General features: G+C 60.5%; 3 protein-coding genes across 19 annotated transcripts in view; 1 reads left to right on the forward strand and 2 right to left on the reverse strand.

Annotated features, from left to right (window-relative positions):
• The window catches only part of GGT5 (gamma-glutamyltransferase 5), a 47566-nt gene extending 39939 nt beyond the window's left edge, over positions 1 to 7627 (forward strand). The window contains exons 9-10 of one of the 2 annotated variants that reach the window (XR_004178838.1): positions 6799 to 6999; positions 7532 to 7627. The gene's annotated coding sequence lies outside the window, so the exon portion shown is untranslated. Of the gene's footprint in view, positions 1 to 6798; positions 7000 to 7449 lie in introns of both variants that reach the window. The other variant, XR_004178837.1, reaches the window with a different exon arrangement.
• Positions 7628 to 7825: 198 nt separating this feature from the next.
• Positions 7826 to 14950, reverse strand: SUSD2 (sushi domain containing 2). Of its 2 annotated transcripts, XM_031656046.1 has the most exons (10): positions 12667 to 14949; positions 11012 to 11222; positions 10633 to 10784; positions 9969 to 10136; positions 9329 to 9503; positions 8974 to 9175; positions 8699 to 8784; positions 8341 to 8609; positions 8112 to 8255; positions 7826 to 8014 (listed from the first exon to the last, which is right to left on the reverse strand). In XM_031656046.1, the coding sequence occupies exons 1-10, from the start codon at positions 12740 to 12742 to the stop codon at positions 7848 to 7850; spliced, it is 1650 nt and encodes a 549-aa protein (XP_031511906.1). In that variant the 5' UTR covers positions 12743 to 14949; the 3' UTR covers positions 7826 to 7847. The 2 variants fall into 2 exon arrangements, with proteins under 2 accessions (XP_031511906.1, XP_031511905.1); XM_031656045.1 differs by having other exon boundaries at positions 7829 to 8255; positions 12667 to 14950.
• Positions 14951 to 15698: 748 nt separating this feature from the next.
• The window catches only part of CABIN1 (calcineurin binding protein 1), a 163164-nt gene continuing 160636 nt past the window's right edge, over positions 15699 to 18226 (reverse strand). For 6 of the 15 annotated variants that reach the window (XM_031656051.1, XM_031656053.1, XM_031656056.1 and 3 more), the window contains 3 exons: positions 17989 to 18153; positions 16456 to 16769; positions 15971 to 16261 (listed from right to left, as the gene is read on the reverse strand). In XM_031656051.1, coding sequence (XP_031511911.1) covers positions 16094 to 16261; positions 16456 to 16769; positions 17989 to 18153 — 647 coding nt within the window. In that variant the 3' untranslated portion in view covers positions 15971 to 16093. Of the gene's footprint in view, positions 16262 to 16455; positions 16770 to 17988; positions 18154 to 18226 lie in introns of all 15 variants that reach the window. The other 9 variants (XM_031656057.1, XM_031656052.1, XM_031656062.1 and 6 more) reach the window with 8 other exon arrangements.

Raw genomic sequence — 18226 nt, forward strand, 5'->3', positions numbered from 1 at the left:
AAAAGTTTCTTTGCCTTCTCAGCACCAACCAACTGCTTCAACAAATGGTCCCTGAAATGTATTAAGACTTAATCGCAAAATAAATGTATTTCCTGGTCTTGGAACAGTAGTGGTGGGAGATCAGGTCAGCAGGGACTTGGTTAGCATGGCTTCCAAAGTCAGTCATCCTTACATCCTTGCAACAAAGGGAGCTGGCGAAAGCCTGGAGGGGGGCCTGTGGGAAGCCGGACTCCTCCAGGATGCCTCCCTGACTTCCCACTCCTACAATGCGCTGCACCGACACCTCCCTCCTTCTTGGCCACATTGGACCCTGAGGACAGGGGGGTCCTGATGGGCCTAGCAGAGCTCTGGCCCACAGCAGGCACTCGGCCACCCTGGAGCTTGCAGAAGGAAGCAGCGTGGCAGAGGAGGGGGTCCCTCGCTCCCCAGCTGTGGCTGTACTGTACTGTACTGAGTCAGATCCTGGCCCCCAGGTCAGCCGCACCCACTGTGCTCAGCCAACAAGAGACCTAGTGGGAGGCTGGAGGGCAGGGGGCACAGAGAAGTGGGGCTTCCCTGCTCTAGTCAACGGGGGACCCGCAGCTGGGCTGTCACCTCTGTGACTCCCCTCGGCCCACAGGCCTGTGTTACGCCCACTTCCACAGGGACCTGGACCTGGTTCCCATAGCACACTCCTTCCTCCCTTTGCCCTTCCGCCCAAGGTGGGTCTTGGGATCCTGCAGGGACCTCATCGGCTCCTGTTACACCCCCCAGCTCTCTCATCACCTGTGTTTCCAAAGCCCTGGGTTACCATCTGCCCCACTCTGATTGGTACCACCACGACGGTACAGGCCACTGGGTGACTCTGATACTCTGTCATTTCAACCCCACCGTGAACCACCCGCAAGCTCCCATGGCTGCCCGTCCTGCAAGCCCTGGGCTGCTGTTTGGGAGACCATCCCCCTGAGGCGGAGGTCACCGCCTTTGATGTCTCTAGAGAGTCTGCACCGGCTCCAGGCCTTCTGCCTTTGCATAGGCCCTGCCTCTGTCTCTTTTAGGCCCCAGGAAAAGCCCCTGGCAGGTGGTGGGGCTTCCCAGCCTGGCCTGCCCCTGTCACTGGGAACATCTGATGTCTGGGACTAGGGCCACAGACAGGGCACCCTTTCTCCTGCTGGAAAGGGGAGGTGCGGGGGCAGACCAAGGGCCCATCCTGGAGGGAGACTGGTGGGGGTGGGGGAGCCCGAGGCAGGCCACACTTTGCTCTTAGGATGAAGTCAAAATGCCTTGGCCTGGCAGGGGAGGCCTCGGCTGGCCCCCACCCCTGCCATTCCGCAGATACGACTGCACTTCCTCTGAGCCTTTGCATAGACTGTTCCTCTACCCAGAACACCTTGTCCAACCAATCAGAGCTCTGAGAATCTAACCTGCTTCGTGACTTCAGTTCGGGGGCTGTTCTTGTCTGGGACACCCTCTAGTGGACCTGATGAGCTGCCAAGTTGCCCCTGACCCTCTTGGGCCCCCTGTAAACCTGTGCCCGCTCCCTCATGTCCAGGCCTTGACCAGGAAACTGACCTCTCACCCACTGACACGTGGCGGCCCAGGCCTGGCGTGGCACAGGGTGCGCTGGGGATTCAGACAGTGGGAGGGGAGCCCTGCCTTACCTCATCTGTAGGGAGGAAAGTGCCTGCCCAGCTGGCCAAGCGGCTGGCCCTCAGCCCCACCGTGCCTGGAGGTGCAAACCCAGGGAATGGGGAAGCAACAGAGAGAGATCTAGAAAGACAGGAAACCAGACCCTGTTCCCCTCCGCCAGCCTCCTGCCACCCCGCCCTGCAACCCTCTCAGCTCTGTTCCCGCACACAGGCCCCATCATGCACATTCCCCTCCTCCAGGAAGGCCTCAGATGAGACCTGCCTCTGCCTCCCCAGCTCTCCCATTCGCCAAGGGCAAGGCCAAGTAGGTGGGAGGCCTGGACTCCCAACCTATGGTCAGTGCCTGCTGAATGACCTGGGGCGACCTGTGCAACCTCTTCAACACTCCTGAGATGGGGGGATGGCCCAGGTGAGGGGCGCCAGAGGGGTGGGCTGTGGCGGACCTTGGCTGCGGTTGTGACCAACCCTGTTGATCCAGCTGCAGGGCGGGGCTGACTGCCCTCCCAACCTCCCGCCACCCAGACTCGCTGTTCCTACACTCTGCTGCCCCCATGTGGCCACTCCCAGCGCTGCAGGCCACACTGAGGGGGCTCAACTCCCCCCCTCCTCTCCTCCCAACCCCGTTCTCCACCCAGCCCCCAACCTCCAGCCTCACCCTCTCCAGCACTTTCTCTGAGACCTAAGGGGCAAATCTGACCAATGCTACCCTGCCTGAGCCCCCATTCAGGACCCTCTCCACAAAGGTTGATAGGCCCTGGTCATCCTCCAGCAGCCTCGGGGGCTGTGCCTCCATGCCGGGCCCCAGGAAGTGCAGAGGAGGAGCTGCTCAGGTGGGCCACGGTGGCCTGAGGCCTGGGCTCTGTGCCCAGATTCTGGACATTCCTGGGCTAAGGAGCCTGGGCGCTGGTCTAATGAGGACTTGGAGCTGACCCTGCCAGTGACTGCGCCCAGCCAAGGAGCCGAGCCACTGTGGACACTCCCCTCCCATTCCTTCAAGCATGAGGAGCACCTGCGGCCACCGCTGCCCCTTAAACAGAGGAGATATACACAGTTTTAACAAAAGCGTCCCTGGGTGGAAATAAGAGAAACACGCATAGATAACAGGTTCTCATTCAGAGAGCGGGGGAGTGAGCTGCACTTGAGAAGAGGAACTCAGCACTTGATCTACCTCTCAGCCTCTGGTGGAAAATGTCCATGCAAGGAGGACAACACCGCCTCAGAGCCCCTCACTGAATGTGCCAATGCAGACCCTCTTCAAGCTGGGGCAGCAAAGGAAGATGAAGGAAGAGAGGGCCCAGAATGTCAGAAAGCACAAAGACTTCAGTGATTTTTCACTTCAAGAAGATCCAGGGCACTGAGATGACCTGAACAAGTAAATTTGTACCTCCGTGGAGAAAACCTGGTGTTACCCCTGGGGACGCCTCCACCGCTCCTGTTCTCTGTCCACTGCTTCACCACAGTGGTCTTTCATGGTTTCACTTTGATGTCCTCAACGCCTGTCTCACTGCTGCTTTGTCCTGGTCTTTTGCTAGTGTTTCCGGAGTGGACTAAAGCATGTTCCTTTGCACCACACTCATCTCTCAGGGTCCAGGGCCCAGGCTGTGCTGAGCCACCCATCCATGGTACTGGGTCTCAGGAGAGGCATCCTGTGGCAGGAGAGGCAGCAACGTATGTGGCCTAAGAGTAAAATCATCCAGGATGGAGGCCAGACATGTGAGACATTTTCCCATCTACAATATCCAACTATCAGTTGCCTCCTTCCCTGGCCCCTGTGGAGGGAGCTGTTCAGGTCTTCGCTTCCAGAGCCCTCTGCATTCCCCGCTCCCTGCAGCCTCCTCACATTGGATGGTCATCAGATTTCCCTCGTGGGCTTCTCTTGGAAATCCAGAAAAACCTCATGAGTAAAGGATTCTTATTCCTGTCAGTAACACGGGGCAGAGCCAGAGTCTTGACTCACAGATTCTGTGGCCTGACAGTGGCCTGGCTCTCAGGTGACTCCACTCACAGTTTCCGCTGAGAGACTGCAGGGTGGCCAGCAAGCAGCAGAGGGCACTGTGGGTCTGTCTCAGGGTCTGCACAGGAGCACCCGCAGCTGTGACGCCCCCCTATCTCCCCAGGGCTAGGGCAGCAAAGCCTGTGTTTGCTGCTGAGGAGTCAGCAGCTGTGTCCTTCCAAGCTGGGCAGAGTCTCGTGCTCACAGATCTGTGGAAGGTCCCAGAAGCTGCTTCCTCCTTGGTCCCTCCAGTGGGGCAAACTCTGAGTCTCACCCCTCAGACCCTCTGTCTAAAGAACCAAGCTCAGACCTCAGCTGGTTCTCAGGGTGAGGCAGAGATCACCAGTGGATCAAACAAATTGACATGAACAGCCCCTCCCCACCAGGCAAGTGGAGAAGATAAAAAAGGCCTGTGCGGCCCAGCACGGCACTCAGGTTTCAGGAGGGCTGTGTCCACCAGGGCCTGGATCCCCTCCTCCTCATGTTCCTCTCTCACTGCACAGATAGGAACAGTCTTTTGATGTCCAGGGTCAGGTCCTGAGCCTGTGTCATCCTCCTCTGGCTCATACCCCCAAACAGCTTAACCCTGGTCACTGTCCTAGCACCTAGGACTATCTGTCTGCAGGTTCCCTCTCCCAGCCCATGCTGACTCAGCCGCCCTGCCTCTCTGCATCCCTGGGAGCATCTGCCAGACTCACCTGCACCCTGAGCAGTGGCTTCTGTGCTTCCGTGTTGATGACTTCTCAATACTCTGGTCCTAGCAAAAGCCAGGGATCCCTCCCCAGTTTCTCCTGAGAATACTATTCAGACTCAAATAAACACCAGGGCTCTGGAGTCCCCAGCTGCTTCTCTGGAAGTAAAGATGCCTCAGCCAATGCAGGGATTCTGCACACCTCTGGGCTGCAGCCTGAGGATGAGGCTATTACTGTAATGTATGGCGTAGCAACTCTAAGACTTAGTGCCCAAGACCTACAGAGAAGTAAGCAAAAACCTCCCTTCTGTTCTCTGGGATTGCACAGTCATCTTGGCTGGTGACTTTTCCCAAGTCTAGCTCAGGCATGCCTTCTGTTGTCAGTTCTTCAAACAACACGTGATTTTCCTCAAACAACTAGATCTGACAGGGCCACATGCTTATATTTAGTTTAACTTTTAGCTCTATCCATTGTTCATATTGCCTCACCCTAATTATGTTTTTTCAAGGAGAAATTTGTGGTTTAAGATAAAAATATCTCATTGGAGACTTTGGTGGAGGTCGAAAGATGTTGATTTGGGTCAAGCCAAGCTTAGTTTGAAAAGTATAAAAAAATCGAAGTAAAACTTAAGTACTGAAAGAATCCTGTTCTGGGTCCATGGGGCCTGCTTGTGTCTGAGGAAGGGGAGGTGAAGGATGCTGGTGGAAAGTTAGAGGAACCAGAAAGGGTGAGCCAAGGAGCACAGCTGCAGTCGGGGAAGAGCACAGACCCGTGCAAGACACACGGCTCTGGGGCTGATGGGCAGAGCGTGGGTGCAGCCGGCCTGGGGCTGAGCGTTGCTGAGCTAAAACCGTGCTGTCACCTACACCATGGACCTGGGGTGACATGGATCTGACAGGCTCTTACCCAAGCAAAGTCTCTGTCATCTCCACCTGGGTGATGTGTTTCTTGTTGTCATCTCAGAGGTAACAGCTCAGTCGTCATCTTATTTCTATCAAGGCTGTCAACTGACTGGGTAAAGGACATGACTCACATTGTAAATGATGAGCTTGGCCAGGTGCGGTGGCTCACACCCGTAATCCCAGCAGTTTGGGAGGCTGAGGTGGGTGGATCACTTGAGCTCGGGAATTGGAGACCAGCTTGGGCAACGTGGCAAAACCCAGTCTCTACAAAAAATAAAATAAAATAATTAGCCACATGTGGGGCTGTACCCCTGTGGTCCCAGCTACTCAGGAGGCGGAGGTGGGTGGATTGTTTGAGCCTAGGAGGTTGAGGCTGCAGTGAGCCAAGATTGCACTCCCACACTCCAGCCTGAGTAACAGAGCAAGACCCTGTCTCAAAGCAAAAACAAAAAACAACAACAACAACAAAAATGCAAAAAACAGATGAAGGCTAATCAAAGTCTACTGCTTTAAATGTGAATCCCATCTTTAAAAATACCTTCACGGACACATCTAGAATTCTCTTTGAGTGTATGACTGGGTTCTGTGGCCTACCTAATTTGACACACAAAATGAACTGTCATAGGGAAAGATTTGAGGCAGCTCTGCCTTCTCTTTGGGTCCTCAGGAGGAGGGTTATGGGTGTCCCCATCCTGCCTGGGTCCCCTCTTCCACACTGTCCTCGCACATGACCCAAGCACAGGCCCCTGAGGCCCTTGCAGGCCTACCCTCCCAGCTCTGCCCACCCCAGGGTAGACCCTGCCCTGTGCTCACGCGTCTCTGCATCTCCCCGTGCTGGTCCAGCCTCCTGCAGGGGCTCAGCCCCCAGGGCAGAAACCACCATCTCCTGCCCCGGAAGATACAACACTAGACACAATGGTGTGATTTTGTCACATCAGCGCCGGGGGTGTCTCATTAGAAACCCAGATCCATTAAAACCACCACACACCTCAGACCCAGGCTCTCTCTTTTGTTCCACATCACCCTTCCTCAGCAGCTGCTGGCTCCCACTTGGGAAGAAGCTGGACATCACCGTCCAGCACAGCACACAGGCCGTCCTCCTCTGGGACCCAGGCCTGGGGAATGAAGTTCCACCTCCTTGAGCACCCACAGCCACTCTCCTCCCTAAGCAGTGCTGACTGTAGAGACTTTGCGTTTTCCCCAGAGTTTCCTCATTTGACCAAGTGAGTTGGAAGCTGGGCTCCGTACATCTTCCCCCACACACAGAGTGCAGGGGCAGCCAGGGCTTTGTCCTCAGTTGCATTTAGAATTTGGGATTCCTACAATCAGTGACTCTCTCCTTTTTGCAATTTCTCCCTCATTTACCTACCTCTCTGCCAGCCACAAACTTTTACCTCAAGTGAGTTAAACTCCAGACAAAATGAGCAGGGCCCTAGTCCTCTCCTATCTCTGTGATTAATACTTTTTAGGTTCCTGTTTCCAGGCTGGGCAGTTAGAAGTAGGCTCGGCGGTCCCACCGGCTGCCCTGGGGTCTCGGGACAGGGGCTGGGGGGGTCTCACATGTTGCCCTTCCTGTGTCGCAGCAGCACACACTGCCCCCATCCCAGTAGTGTCCTGTGGCTGGCTGGCCCCACCTCCCAACGGACAAAAGGAGGGCAACAGGTACCTGGCAGGTTCCACCATCTACTTCCACTGTGACAACAGCTACAGCCTGGCCAGGGCAGAGACCAGCACCTGCCAGGCTGATGGCACCTGGTCCTCACCCACCCCGGAGTGCCAGCCAGGTGAGGACACCCTGCTCATATACCTGCCTGCAGCTGTCCCCACTCACCACCCCAGAGGGCCCCTCGCTGACACTCGCTTCCCCACCAGTTCGCAGCTACACGGTGCTTTTGGGCATCATCTTTGCAGGCCTTGCGGTGGTGGCGGCGGTTGCACCCAGGGGCTGTGGGTGAGGGCACCTACAGGGAAAGGGAGGGCATACCCAGGGCCAATTCTGTTGACCATGACCCTCCACCACCCCTGCCATGCTTGTGGTGGAACCCCCAGCGGCACCTGAGGTGCAGCCCCTGCGGTGAACCCCCCATGCTGAGATGCACGTGTGGGTCCCTCTGGCCTTGGCTGCAGCAGCCACACCTGCCTGGGCACGTCCCGAGGGTCCTTGCACCCTCAGTGCTGACAGGCCCCTCCCAGGTCCCCACCCATCCCAACCAGGAATCTTTTCATTCGCTCAGTTCCCTGCAGCAAGGGGTTCGGATGCTGGCGCTACCGCTTGCCAGGGGCATCCTTAACCGTGCAGGGCTGGCGACCTTGCAGTGGCTTTTGAGGACTGAGGGAGCGACAGGAGCACAAGAGTGGCTCTGTGCAGGCCAGCGGTGAACGTTACCGGGTGAGTTCCCTCCAGATGGCTCCCGGGATGCTCCGTAGGGAGGACATGTCCCCCCATCCTGGCCTCTTGGCTTTTGACCAGGTGGGTATGATGTGGGCACCTTGGTGGGTGTGAAGGCCTGAGGTTGGACCACCCAGGCCTCTAGCCAGGGCTGGGAGAGGCGTGAAGGCCCAGGGCTTCCCCTCAGTCTCCCCGCAGGAATGGGGAGGAGGTGAGGGCAGCCCGCAGCCTCGCGTGGCTGGACTACTCACCCTTCAGGTCCATCCAGCTCTGCTCGGCGAAGCTCAGCACCTCCTGGTTCAGCAGCACCTCCAGACCTCTGGTCCCGTTGGCCAGCCTGACCTCCACCACGTCTGAGTTGCCCTCCTGGACGGCCATTGCAGTCAGCCCTGTGCCACGGGTCTGTGTGCCTGTGGTGGTGGGAGCAGAACGGGCACCACTTGGCTCCAGCCTCCCACCTTGGATCTACCCTGCGCCACCCAGAGCAGCCCCTCGCCCTGGCCTCACCGTTGGACATCCTCCCGGGCTGGGCCCGCGCCTGCACCCTCAGGTCAGTCAGCACTGCCTCTAGCAGCACGTACTCTCCGCGCCCATTGAATGTGAAGTTGGTGCCATCAAAGGTCACAAAGTGTGGGTCTCCGAAGGCGGAGGCTGGGGTGAGAGTGGAGGGTCAGGTGGGGTGCACCCCAGCCCAGCCCGATCTTTCCCAGGGTCCAGGGCACAGGATGGCACCCACCTAGTCGCGGGGGCCGGTAGTTGCGGCAGTCATTGGAGGGCCGCCGTTGCATGTAGCGGGGGCAGTCGGGTGCCCAGAGGCAGCAGTAATAGAAGCTGAGGACATCGTAGAGCCAGTGGGACATGCCGGGCACTCGGGGTGGCGTGCGGAACGGGGGTGCGCCCCAGTCGTGGCCGCGGTCGGGAGTGCTGCCGCTGCTGGAGTCAGCCGTCAGGAGCTGCGTCCCGTCCGCTGTGTAGCAGCACTGCTGACCCGAGCCGTACCGAGGGCTGCGGGAGCCAGTGGGTCACGGCCAGGCCACTGTTGGGAGCCCACCCCTGTCCCCAGTCCCCACCCCGGCCCCAGCCTGGGGGCTCACCTGGCCTGCACAGAGCGCACACAGTGCACGGCCCCGGGGTGGTAGGTGCACACACTGCCCTGCTCCATGTCACAGCCATAGTCCGTCTGCAGAGCAGCAGGTGGCTGTCATCCAGTGGCCTCCGGTTCTGTCATCCCCTTCCCGAGGCCAACCCTACAGGGGCCTGAGACCCCCGCCCCACCCTCCAGGACACCTCTGTCTGCCTCCCCTGGTGCTGTCCTCAGTGGGGAGGCGACACCCTCATCCCCTCTCCTGGGCCCTGATGGGAGGCTCACGAAGAAGCGGCCGGAGTCCGCCCGGGCCTGGGTCAGGGTGCAGGGGCAGTCCGGCAGCTCCTCCAGGAAGCTGGGCAGCTGATCCTCCAGCTCCTCCCAGGCCTGGCACTGAGTGCGTGCCCAGGCCACAGGGTCCTCTCGGAAGTCATCGCTCAGGTGCCAGGCCAGCGCGTGGTCATTGGTCCAGAGCGCCTGCACGTCCCTGTGGAGACAATGATGCTGGAGCTGGGGCCAGGCCACACCACCCCATGGTCGCCCACTCTCCCCACCCCCAACCCGGGCTGCGCAGGCAAGCACGATGGGCCGCAGGCAGCCGGGCCCTCCGCCCATCACCCGTGCCTCCACGCCTCCTTACTTCTGCCCCGCGTAATTTTTGCTGTCGATGATCCGAAGTGCACCCACTCGCCATCTCTGGTAGCTGGGAGGAGCAGGTTTTGGGGTGAAGGTGAAAGAGCCAGAGTTGGGGATGTGTGTGGCCAGGGGGTACAAGTACGACCACTTTGCAGTCCACTCCTGTGAGTAGGGCATTCCTGAGGGAGAGGAGGCCTGGTTAGCCCTGGGGCTTCTTGGAGGCCTGGCCCCAGGCCTTGGCACCTACAGCAGCCTGACAGGTGGGTGGATGGACCGCCAGGCAGTCCCCTTAGGAGGCGGTGTTCTAGCAGGGACCCTGGCTTGGGTGACCACCACCTCCTGCCACACTCCAGGATCCATGTCCCTACTGGAAGCTGGGCCCAGGGCCATGCCAGCCATGCAGGGGTTCCGCATGAGCCTCCTCCCCGGGAGCCAGGCCCCACGCAGCTGACCCCTCCCACCTGCCTGACCCCCCTGACCTGCACTTCCCTCCATCCGAATCCCCAGTCTCTGCCTGGGATCCCCTTCCCTCCTCAGCCCCACCTGGAAACTCCCCTCCTGTCCCCACACAGCTGGGACTCCCTTCCTCCCACCTCTGGGGGCCCAAAGCTCTGGATGCCACCCCAGCCCTCAGCTGGCCTCACCTGTCTCCTCATAGCCCCACAGCTCGATGGTGACGGTCTGTGTGGGCAGTGCCTCGACGTGCCAGGTCAGGCTGAGGTTGCCTGAGGTGTCGGCGGTGCCATAGTATTGCCAACGCGTCTCGTTCACCAACTCGCTCTTTTCCATCATCGACACTTTGTTGGGGTGCACTGGGCGGGGAGGTGAGGGGTGAGTGAGGGCCTGGGCCCAGGGGGTGCAGGGAGGAGGCCCTAAGTCTTCAAGGGCTGTGGGAGCCCCCAGGGCCAATGCACGGCAGCAGCTGGGTGATGGTGTCTCCGGCCCTCATGGCAGAAAAGGACACTGAGGCCGCAGAGGCAGGGGCCTGCCCTCCCTCCATTGCCCACGCCTCTAGCCTCCACCCGGCTTCTCCCCTGCCCTGGCGTGGCAGAGCTCAGTGGATAGGCACCGGCCCACCTCTCTAGGGACCCCTGCAGCTCCCACTCACTCTGGGCTGGGATCGCTGTCTGGATGCCAGGGAGTGGAGAGGAGCTGAAGGAACTCTCGCAGGCGGGCAGGCCTCCTAAGGGACTGGTTCAGCCAGAGTGGCAGGGCACGGGCGGGCCAAGTCTTGGTGTGCATAGATTAGTACTGGGGAAAGTCCCCGTGGGGGCAGGCTGTGGGTAGGGAGGAGGGCTGAGGGCTCACCAGCCAGCCAGGTGCCCGCACGAGGGAAGGAGTGGCCGTTGTCCAGTGAGACGGTGAAGGGGACGCGGCCACTCTCATAGAGCAGGGGTGACACACAGTGCACTTGCCCGGAGGAGTCCACATGGCCGAGGGTCTGGATGCTCTCCTTAAACCTACGGGCATAGTGGTGGTAGGAGGGGCTGGGCCATCACAGGCTGAGCCTCTCGACAGTCCGGGCCCCCGACCTCCCTGGGGAACCCAGCCAGCCAGTCGTCCCTGTGCCCTCCTGCCTGTCCTGGGTCTGAGGGGCTCCACTCAGCCAGCCAGTGGGTCTGAGCCCTCAGCACGCACGGGGATGGGGGTGTGGGGCCCTGGTGCCCGGCCTCCTAGGCTTCCCAACCTGCAGATCGCACTGGTATCTGTGGGGCTGGACATCTTGAAGTGCTGCACCACAAAGTCCTTGCCGCCCATCATGGAGCCTGAGTAGGGCAAGATCTCCAGGCAGAAGTCCCGGAAATCTAAGCAGCAGGTGCCAAGGCCGGAGCACGTCGGGTGGCAGGAACACGGACCGTCCAGGGCGCCACAGCGCATGGAGCAGCTGTCTTGGGCATCTGGAGGAGAGGATGCTGAGGGCCTGGCCTGGCGGGTGCCGGACTGGCTGCCCCACGTGCAAGGCCTGTCTCTGTTCCTCCCACAGCCCATTGGACAGCAGCATCCCAGGAGAACGCTGGCCGGGAGCTGCACTGGCCACCACGTGGACATGGTAGAAAGGCACAGGGCCCGTGGGGATAGGATGAATCTTAGCACAGACCATCTGGCTGTTGCCCTGACGGGCTAGAATGCAGCGAGAAGAGGCAAAAGGCTGCATCCGCTCAGCCCTGCAGGGTCAGGAGAAGCCCCTGGGCATGACTATACTTCAGCCACCAAGTCCTCTATCCCACAGGTGGGGGTCCTCAGAGGGCCACGGTAGCCGGAGCCCTCGACCTCTCTTGGCTCCCCAGGGTGTCTGTGGACAGCGCACCTTCTGGGGGCCCTGAAGCCTGCAGAACCCCTCTTGCTTGCCTGGATTGGCAGGGGGACATGGCTGCCAAGAGTCCCATTCGAGGCCTGGTAGGGAATGGTGCAGGGTCTGAACTTGACCCTTCTCACTCTCCCAGGGACTACAGTGGAGACCCCAAAGAGAACCCTGCCCTCAGAGCAGAACGCCAGGGCAGCTCCCCTCCTTTTTGGGGAGAGGAGGGACATTTCAAGCAGGGGTCCCAGAAGTGGGGAAAGGGAAGTGGGGGTGCACACCACGAGGGGCTGTAGACGCCGGGCCCAAAGCATCTCTTATGGGCCATGAGACCTGCGGCAGGGCCATATTTCCAGGGGCTGACATGAAGGAAGGGTTGCAGGGAGGGACTGGGGCGGGTACCTGCACCCAGGACGGAATCGTACGTCCCTGGCCCTTCCCCGTCCCCTGTCAAAAGAGGCCAGTCGAGGGCCAGGCCTGGGCCTGAGCCACCCCGCTGGCCCCACTCCATTAAATGCAGTGCCTGGCACCTAAGAGCAACAATAAATATGTACTGGCCAAGGATGTGGTGGCACACAGGGGTCGGGGAAGGAGGCCGAGAGATGCTTGCAAGTGAGATAAGTGGCAGGAGGGTGAATGGGAAGTGGGGTGGGGGGTGGCCTGTGGCCAGTGTCCTGGTTCTAGAGTTCGGGGCTTCCCCTAGACTTTCCCGGATTCAGCCCCACCCTGATGAGGACCCACAATCCTGGCTCCCCCTCCGCGATCCCACCCTGTCAGGACTGGGGACGCAGGCTGAGGCCTCTGCTGGTCTCCCCCGCCTCCCTCCTAGCTCCCAGAGGGTTTAGGATGGGTCTGGCTCAGATCTCCCATCCCCATGGGCTGCCCCACGACATGGACCCTCAGAATTTCTTCCCACCACCCCTAGCACAACCACAGATGGCCTGACAGATGGACAGAGGCTGAGCCCAGAGGGGCGTCTGCCCAGGCCTGGCTGCAGCCAGATGGACAGACAGATGGGGGCACAGGAGGGCAGGGAGGCATACCTGCTGCGGGTCCAGGGCCTGGGCCGGGGGCTGTCGCCAGCAGCAGCAGGGCCCAGGGCAGGAGGGCTGGCTTCATGGTGCAGTCTGTGTCTGCAGCGAGCAGTGCAGTGGCTCTGAGGCAAGGCGGCTAGAGAAGCTCATTCCCAGCCGGCCTGGCCCCGCCCGCCCTGCACTCTGCGGCACCGCCCCGCCCCGCCCCTCCTCGCCCCTCCCCGCCCGGTCCCCTCTCAAAGTCCACAGGTGCCTGCGTGGACCAGCAAGGCCCAACCTGCCCCGTTAGCACATTCCTGGCCCACAGGCATGGGTCGGCCCTGGGACCCTGTGGGAGGGTGAGGAGGCTGGAGCCTCCAGCTGTAGGGCCTTTGGCAGGCGATGAGCCGGATGTCCAGGGGCCAAAGCTCAGACCCCGGGTCCCAGCCCCGCCCTGTGTGCAGGGTGTGCCGGGCGGGGCTGCAGCAGAGGATTGGATGCACAGGATGGGTAAGGCAGGGCTGTTTAAGCTCCAGGCAGGATTCTAGCCTCTGTGGCCCTGACATTGACCTCCATCTCTAGCCCTCATCTTCCTGCAGGAAGGAGGTGCTCCCAACTCATCCTCCCGGGGATGCGGGAGCTGTTTGGGTCAGACACAGGCTGAGCCCTGGGGCTGAGGCAGCTCTGCAGGGGACCCCTCCGGAGGGAGGAAGGAGGGAGGGGAGAGGAGGTACTCAAACCCAGCTGGGGGCCCAGAAGGGAGACAGGGTCCATCCCCAGGCTCCAGAGATGCCACCACACTGGGGAGCCTTGGCTCTCCCAGTCACACCTAATCCTGCCACTCAGAGTTTGCATAGTCTAATCAATCTGCTCCCCTTCTTGAGCAGATGAGGAAACTGAAGCTCAGATGTGGACAGGCAAGGTCAAGCCAGGCCCATGGTGGCTTCTGGGAGCCCCTGCAGCCAGGGTGGGCGGTAAGGGCTGTGGCCTGGGATTGGTCACTTGGGCCCTGCCATCTGGGCTGGATGTCCAGACAGGCGGGTGGTCCTCTCCCAGCTGCAGCTTCTCAAGGTGTCCAAAAGGGACTCTTGCCACACTTGCAGGGAGTCAGAGCTGGCCCCAGGGCATGAGCTTAGGCCATCTGGTCTCTGATCTGCCCAGCACTTGGGGCCAGGCCAGTCCATTGTTCCCCGGCCTGTTCTCTCTCTTGCCTGGGTGGTGCCTGCTGGGAACCACAGGGTGTTGGCAGCCACCTGTGGCTCCAGAGGGGTGGCCCTTACTGAAGGTGTCAGAGGCGTGCGCTGGGGGACTTGGCTCCTGAGTCCCCACACACAGCTGTTCCAGGGAAGCCACACCCACATTTGATGTCTTCCCGCCTCCTAAAGACATTTGGTGAGAGGCCCTCAAGACCTTCAGCTTCTCAGGGACTGTTTCCAGAGGGGAGAAAGTCCCTTAACCCACAATGGCGCTCAGGGCATCTCTGCAGGTGAGTGTCCTGTGAGTGGACACTCAGGTGCTGAGCCAGGGAGAGCCTGTCTCCTGATCCCAGGCTGGCGAGGGCACTCATCCCGGGCCCAGGGCTGAGGTTTCTCCCTACAGCACTGGGTGCAGGGGAGGGTCTGAGGTGTCCCTGAGGTGAGGCTCCAGGGAGGGGTTTTGGGGGTTGGCTGAGACGGTTCCCGGGAACAGGAGGACGAAGAGCTGCTGCTTCCTGTTTCTGGCCTGGGAACCCTTGCTGTGTGTGTCCGGAGATGATGGAAGTGCGGTAGGGGCTAGGTGTGCAGTCTGGGAAGCTCCTTACCCCAGGCCCTGCAGGGAGGGGGCGTCAGCTGAGTAACTGCGGCCGGCCGGCTCATCTCAGCCCTCTGAAGGCAGGTTCAGCCAGAACCATCTAGGGCCGCCAAGCCTCTGGTTCCACAAGGGCGGTGCCCAGCCCTTTACGCCTTCCTTCCTGGGTGGTGGGCGTGTCCAGCCCATGAGGGGCACAGGGCAGTGAGGAGGGTCCCCATCTCCATCCTGCACAGAGAGCCTGCTTCGTGGGCGGTCCCAGGGGCCAGGAGGGCCCCTGTGGTGCTGGGAGGGGAAGAGGGTGGTGAAGGGTGGGTTTGGGCCCCTGGAACCTGTACATCCCCAAAACAGATGGGCCTGGAACCTTCAGGGGCGGGGCCAGCTTCAGGGGCTTGTTTAATGCTCTGTGGGGGCTGCTTGAAAATCCTTAATCATTTTTGATCAGGCATGGTGACTCACGCCTGTAATCTCAGCAGTTTGGGTAGCCAAGGTGGGTGGATCTCTTGAGGTCAGGAGTTTGAGACCAGCCTGGCCAATATGGTGAAACTCCATCTCTATTAAAAATGCAAAAATTGCCGGGAGTGGTGGCGTGTGCCTGTGGTCTCAGCTACTTGGGAGGCTGAGGCAGGAGAATCGCTTGAACCCGAAAGGCAGAAGTTTAGTGAGCTGAGATCGTGCCACTGCACTCCAGCCTGGGAGACGGAGTGAGACTGCCTCAAAAAAAAAAAAAAAAAGAAAAAGAAAAAAAAGAAAAGAAAAAAAATCCTTAATCATTTTTGAACAAGGGGCTTCATATTTACGTCTTGCACTGAGCCCCACAGCTACTCTCTGACTGGCCCTGTTGGGGCGACGGTGTTGGGACTAAGTGTCCTCCCTGCCGGCCCCATCCCCCCTTTCCCTCCTTGACAGCCCCTCCTCCCAGCTTCTCAGCAGCCCCAGTCCTGCCTGCCCTCCCACCATACAGCCTCCCACCCACCAACAGCCGGGGGAGTTCTGGGGATGCACCTAACGCCCCTTTGAGGCCCGGCTCCAGCTGCACTGGAGGCGTCTGCCTGGCCCAGCCCCAAACCGGCACTCTCCTTACCCCACTGGGCACCCCCAGTCGCTGCTTTGGTTGCCTGGTTGATCCCTGAGATGCTGGAGAAGGATGGGGGCTGGGCCCTGCCCTATGGGCTATGGCAGTAAAGGCCCAGGCCCAGAATCCCTGGGGACAGCAACCCTCCACCCGAGACTCTGCGGGATTGCCCCCTAGAGGTGAGCAAAGAGGCAAAGACAACTGTTCCATCTTTATTAGAAAAGCAACCAAAAAAAGTGAGGGGCGAGCCTGGCCCTAAATGACCCCTCCACTGTGACACAGGCACAGCCGGCTCATCCCGGCGTCGAGGGGTGGACATGGCCAGCTGGGTGTGGGCAGATTTACAAAGTCAACATTTCATAGAAAAGGATGTCGCCTGGCGTGCAGATGGCGACCAATCCACCTTCACATGGCTAAGGTGGACCCCTCCTCCTCTGGGCTCCCACGTGGTGTGGACAGCCCTGACCTGGGTACAGGGTGAATGCCATGAGGAGGTGGACTGGGCAGGCCTGGGGGCTGTGTGGGGAGTGGATTCCAGGGCATCCCAGGCCTGGCCGGTCTCCTGGGGCGTGGTGGTGGGGCTGCAGGGGCCCCTCAAATGTCCATGTAGTCGTCGTCCTCGTCTGTCTCGCTCTCCAGCGAGGACTCCTGGCTGGATGTCTCCAGGACCTCCAGGGCCGGCTGGCACAGGCTCTCCTTCCTCACGTTGGCAGCAGACTGGGCAGAAAGGATGGCTGACTGCAGAGAGGGCCGAGTGGGGCACTAGTCAGGGATGGTTGGGCTCTGCCCCAAATCCCTCTGCCACCTTCACCCCTGCCCCAGACTCCCGATTCACCCTCACCCCTGTCCCAGGCCCCTATGCCATCCTCACCTACACCCCCACCCCCACCCTAGGTCCCCTTGTAACCTGTGCCGCCCACCCACACGCGTGGTTCCGGCCCAGCCCCTGAGGTCACCTTCAGTTTCTGCTTGGTCTCCTCCGAGATGCTGCCTTTGGGGGAGAGCAGGGTTGGGGTGGGTGGCGTGACGGTGATCTCAGGGGGGAACTTGGTGGCGGCGGAGGGGATGACCAGCTTTGGCATGTTGGGCAGGGGGCGGGACTTAGCCCGGCTGGGCTCTGCCTTGCCTGGGTGACCCTCTGGTGGCTGGGCACTCCCACCGCTGGGGGCCTTGGAGCTGGCGGCTGTTGGGGGAGAGCTCAGGGGCTGAGTCTCACTCGCAGCCTCCTGAGCCTCCCCTTCCCTTCTCGGCTCAGGCCTCAGTTTCCCCTCTGGAAGACAAAGGGACCAAGAGCACCTCCTGCCTGCTGCATTACACAGTGAGCACTTTATCTCGCCCCCACTGGTCCTGGGTCTTTATGCTGTGTAGTTTGTGCTGGCTGGCAGGCTCCAAGGCTTCTACCCTGGGCAGATACTTGGCTCAAGCCTGCAGGGACCCAACTCTGGCCCTGGGCTGTGGGGAGCTGGGACTGTGAACCTCACCCAGTAACACCATGAACTCAAAAAGCCCAGGGCCTGAGACTCCCCGAGCCTTGCTGGGTTCTGCAAGACCTCCAGGCATCATGCTTGCATGAACTGTCACATCCCCACAACCATCCTAGGATCCATGTCCTATTGGTGTCTATGCCCCAGGGAGGACACTGAAGCCCAGAGCTGGTCACTCAGCTAGGTGTGGTCACTGGGCTGGCTCCAGGGCCTCCACTTTCACCTCATCCTCCAGGGGGAGCAAGGGGCTGAGTTTACCCAGAGCCTGAAAGCTGGGACAGTTGCAGGCCTGGCAGCCTCTAGGGAGCTGCATGAGCCGGGAGGACCCGGCTGGCCTGGCTCGCCTCCACATTCCTCTGCAGCCCCATGGCTTTAAAAGGAATGGGGTTTACACAGAGCCCATGCCTGGCCCCCAGGGGCTGGCGCCAGGTCCTGCCATCCCGAGTGGTCTGTGGGAGGCCCACGCCAGGAGGAGTCCCCAAGGGGCCTGCCTGGTTGGAGCAGCTGGTGGGAACAGGCCGGACAGAGGCCAGGGCTAGAATCTGACGTGGTTGCCGACAGGGACGCCTGCTTGGCCCAGCCCAACCTGTCCACCCTTCTGCCTGCTGCTGATGTCCTTCAAGTGTCTGTCACGGGGCCCATGCTCCTCCCTGTCCATGACTGCCCCTCTTTCCCCACTCTGGGCTCAGCCTGGGTCTTGCAGTACGCCCAAGCAGGCTGCCTGCCCTCGCTAGTACCCTTCCATGATGCCAGGGACAGAATAAGCCTCTGGTGTCCCTCTTTACCCAGTCCCTGACACAATGGGCCATGAGCCAAACTCTTCAGCCTGGGCCTCTCCCTTGGCTCCCCTATCCGGCCTGCACTATCCCCATTTCCTCCCCATCTCATTCCATGGGGCATCCCCAGGCCCTGCCCTCCAAGGCCAGGACAGGAAACCCACCCTGGCTGCCAGCTGTGAGGCAGCCTCCTGCGGGCTGGTGCTGGGCTGCTCCCAACTCGCCTTACCCTGGCTGCAGGTGGGCTCGGTGCCTGTCCCTGGGGCAGCCTCTGCTGGCCAGCAGTGTGGCTCTGCTGGGGAACTTGTGGGGGCCGTCTTCACTTGCGCACTGCGCCGTGGCTCCTGGGGTGGGAAGCCTGTGCCCTCTGCCACTCTCGCCAGCTCTTCTCCCTCTGTGGGGACATGGGCTCACCATGGGTAATGGACTCATCCACCCCACAGGCTCCCATGCATCTGTTCCAGGTC

The sequence above is a fragment of the Papio anubis genome, chromosome 16 (assembly GCF_008728515.1).
Source record: "Papio anubis isolate 15944 chromosome 16, Panubis1.0, whole genome shotgun sequence".
NCBI lineage: Eukaryota > Metazoa > Chordata > Mammalia > Primates > Cercopithecidae > Papio > Papio anubis.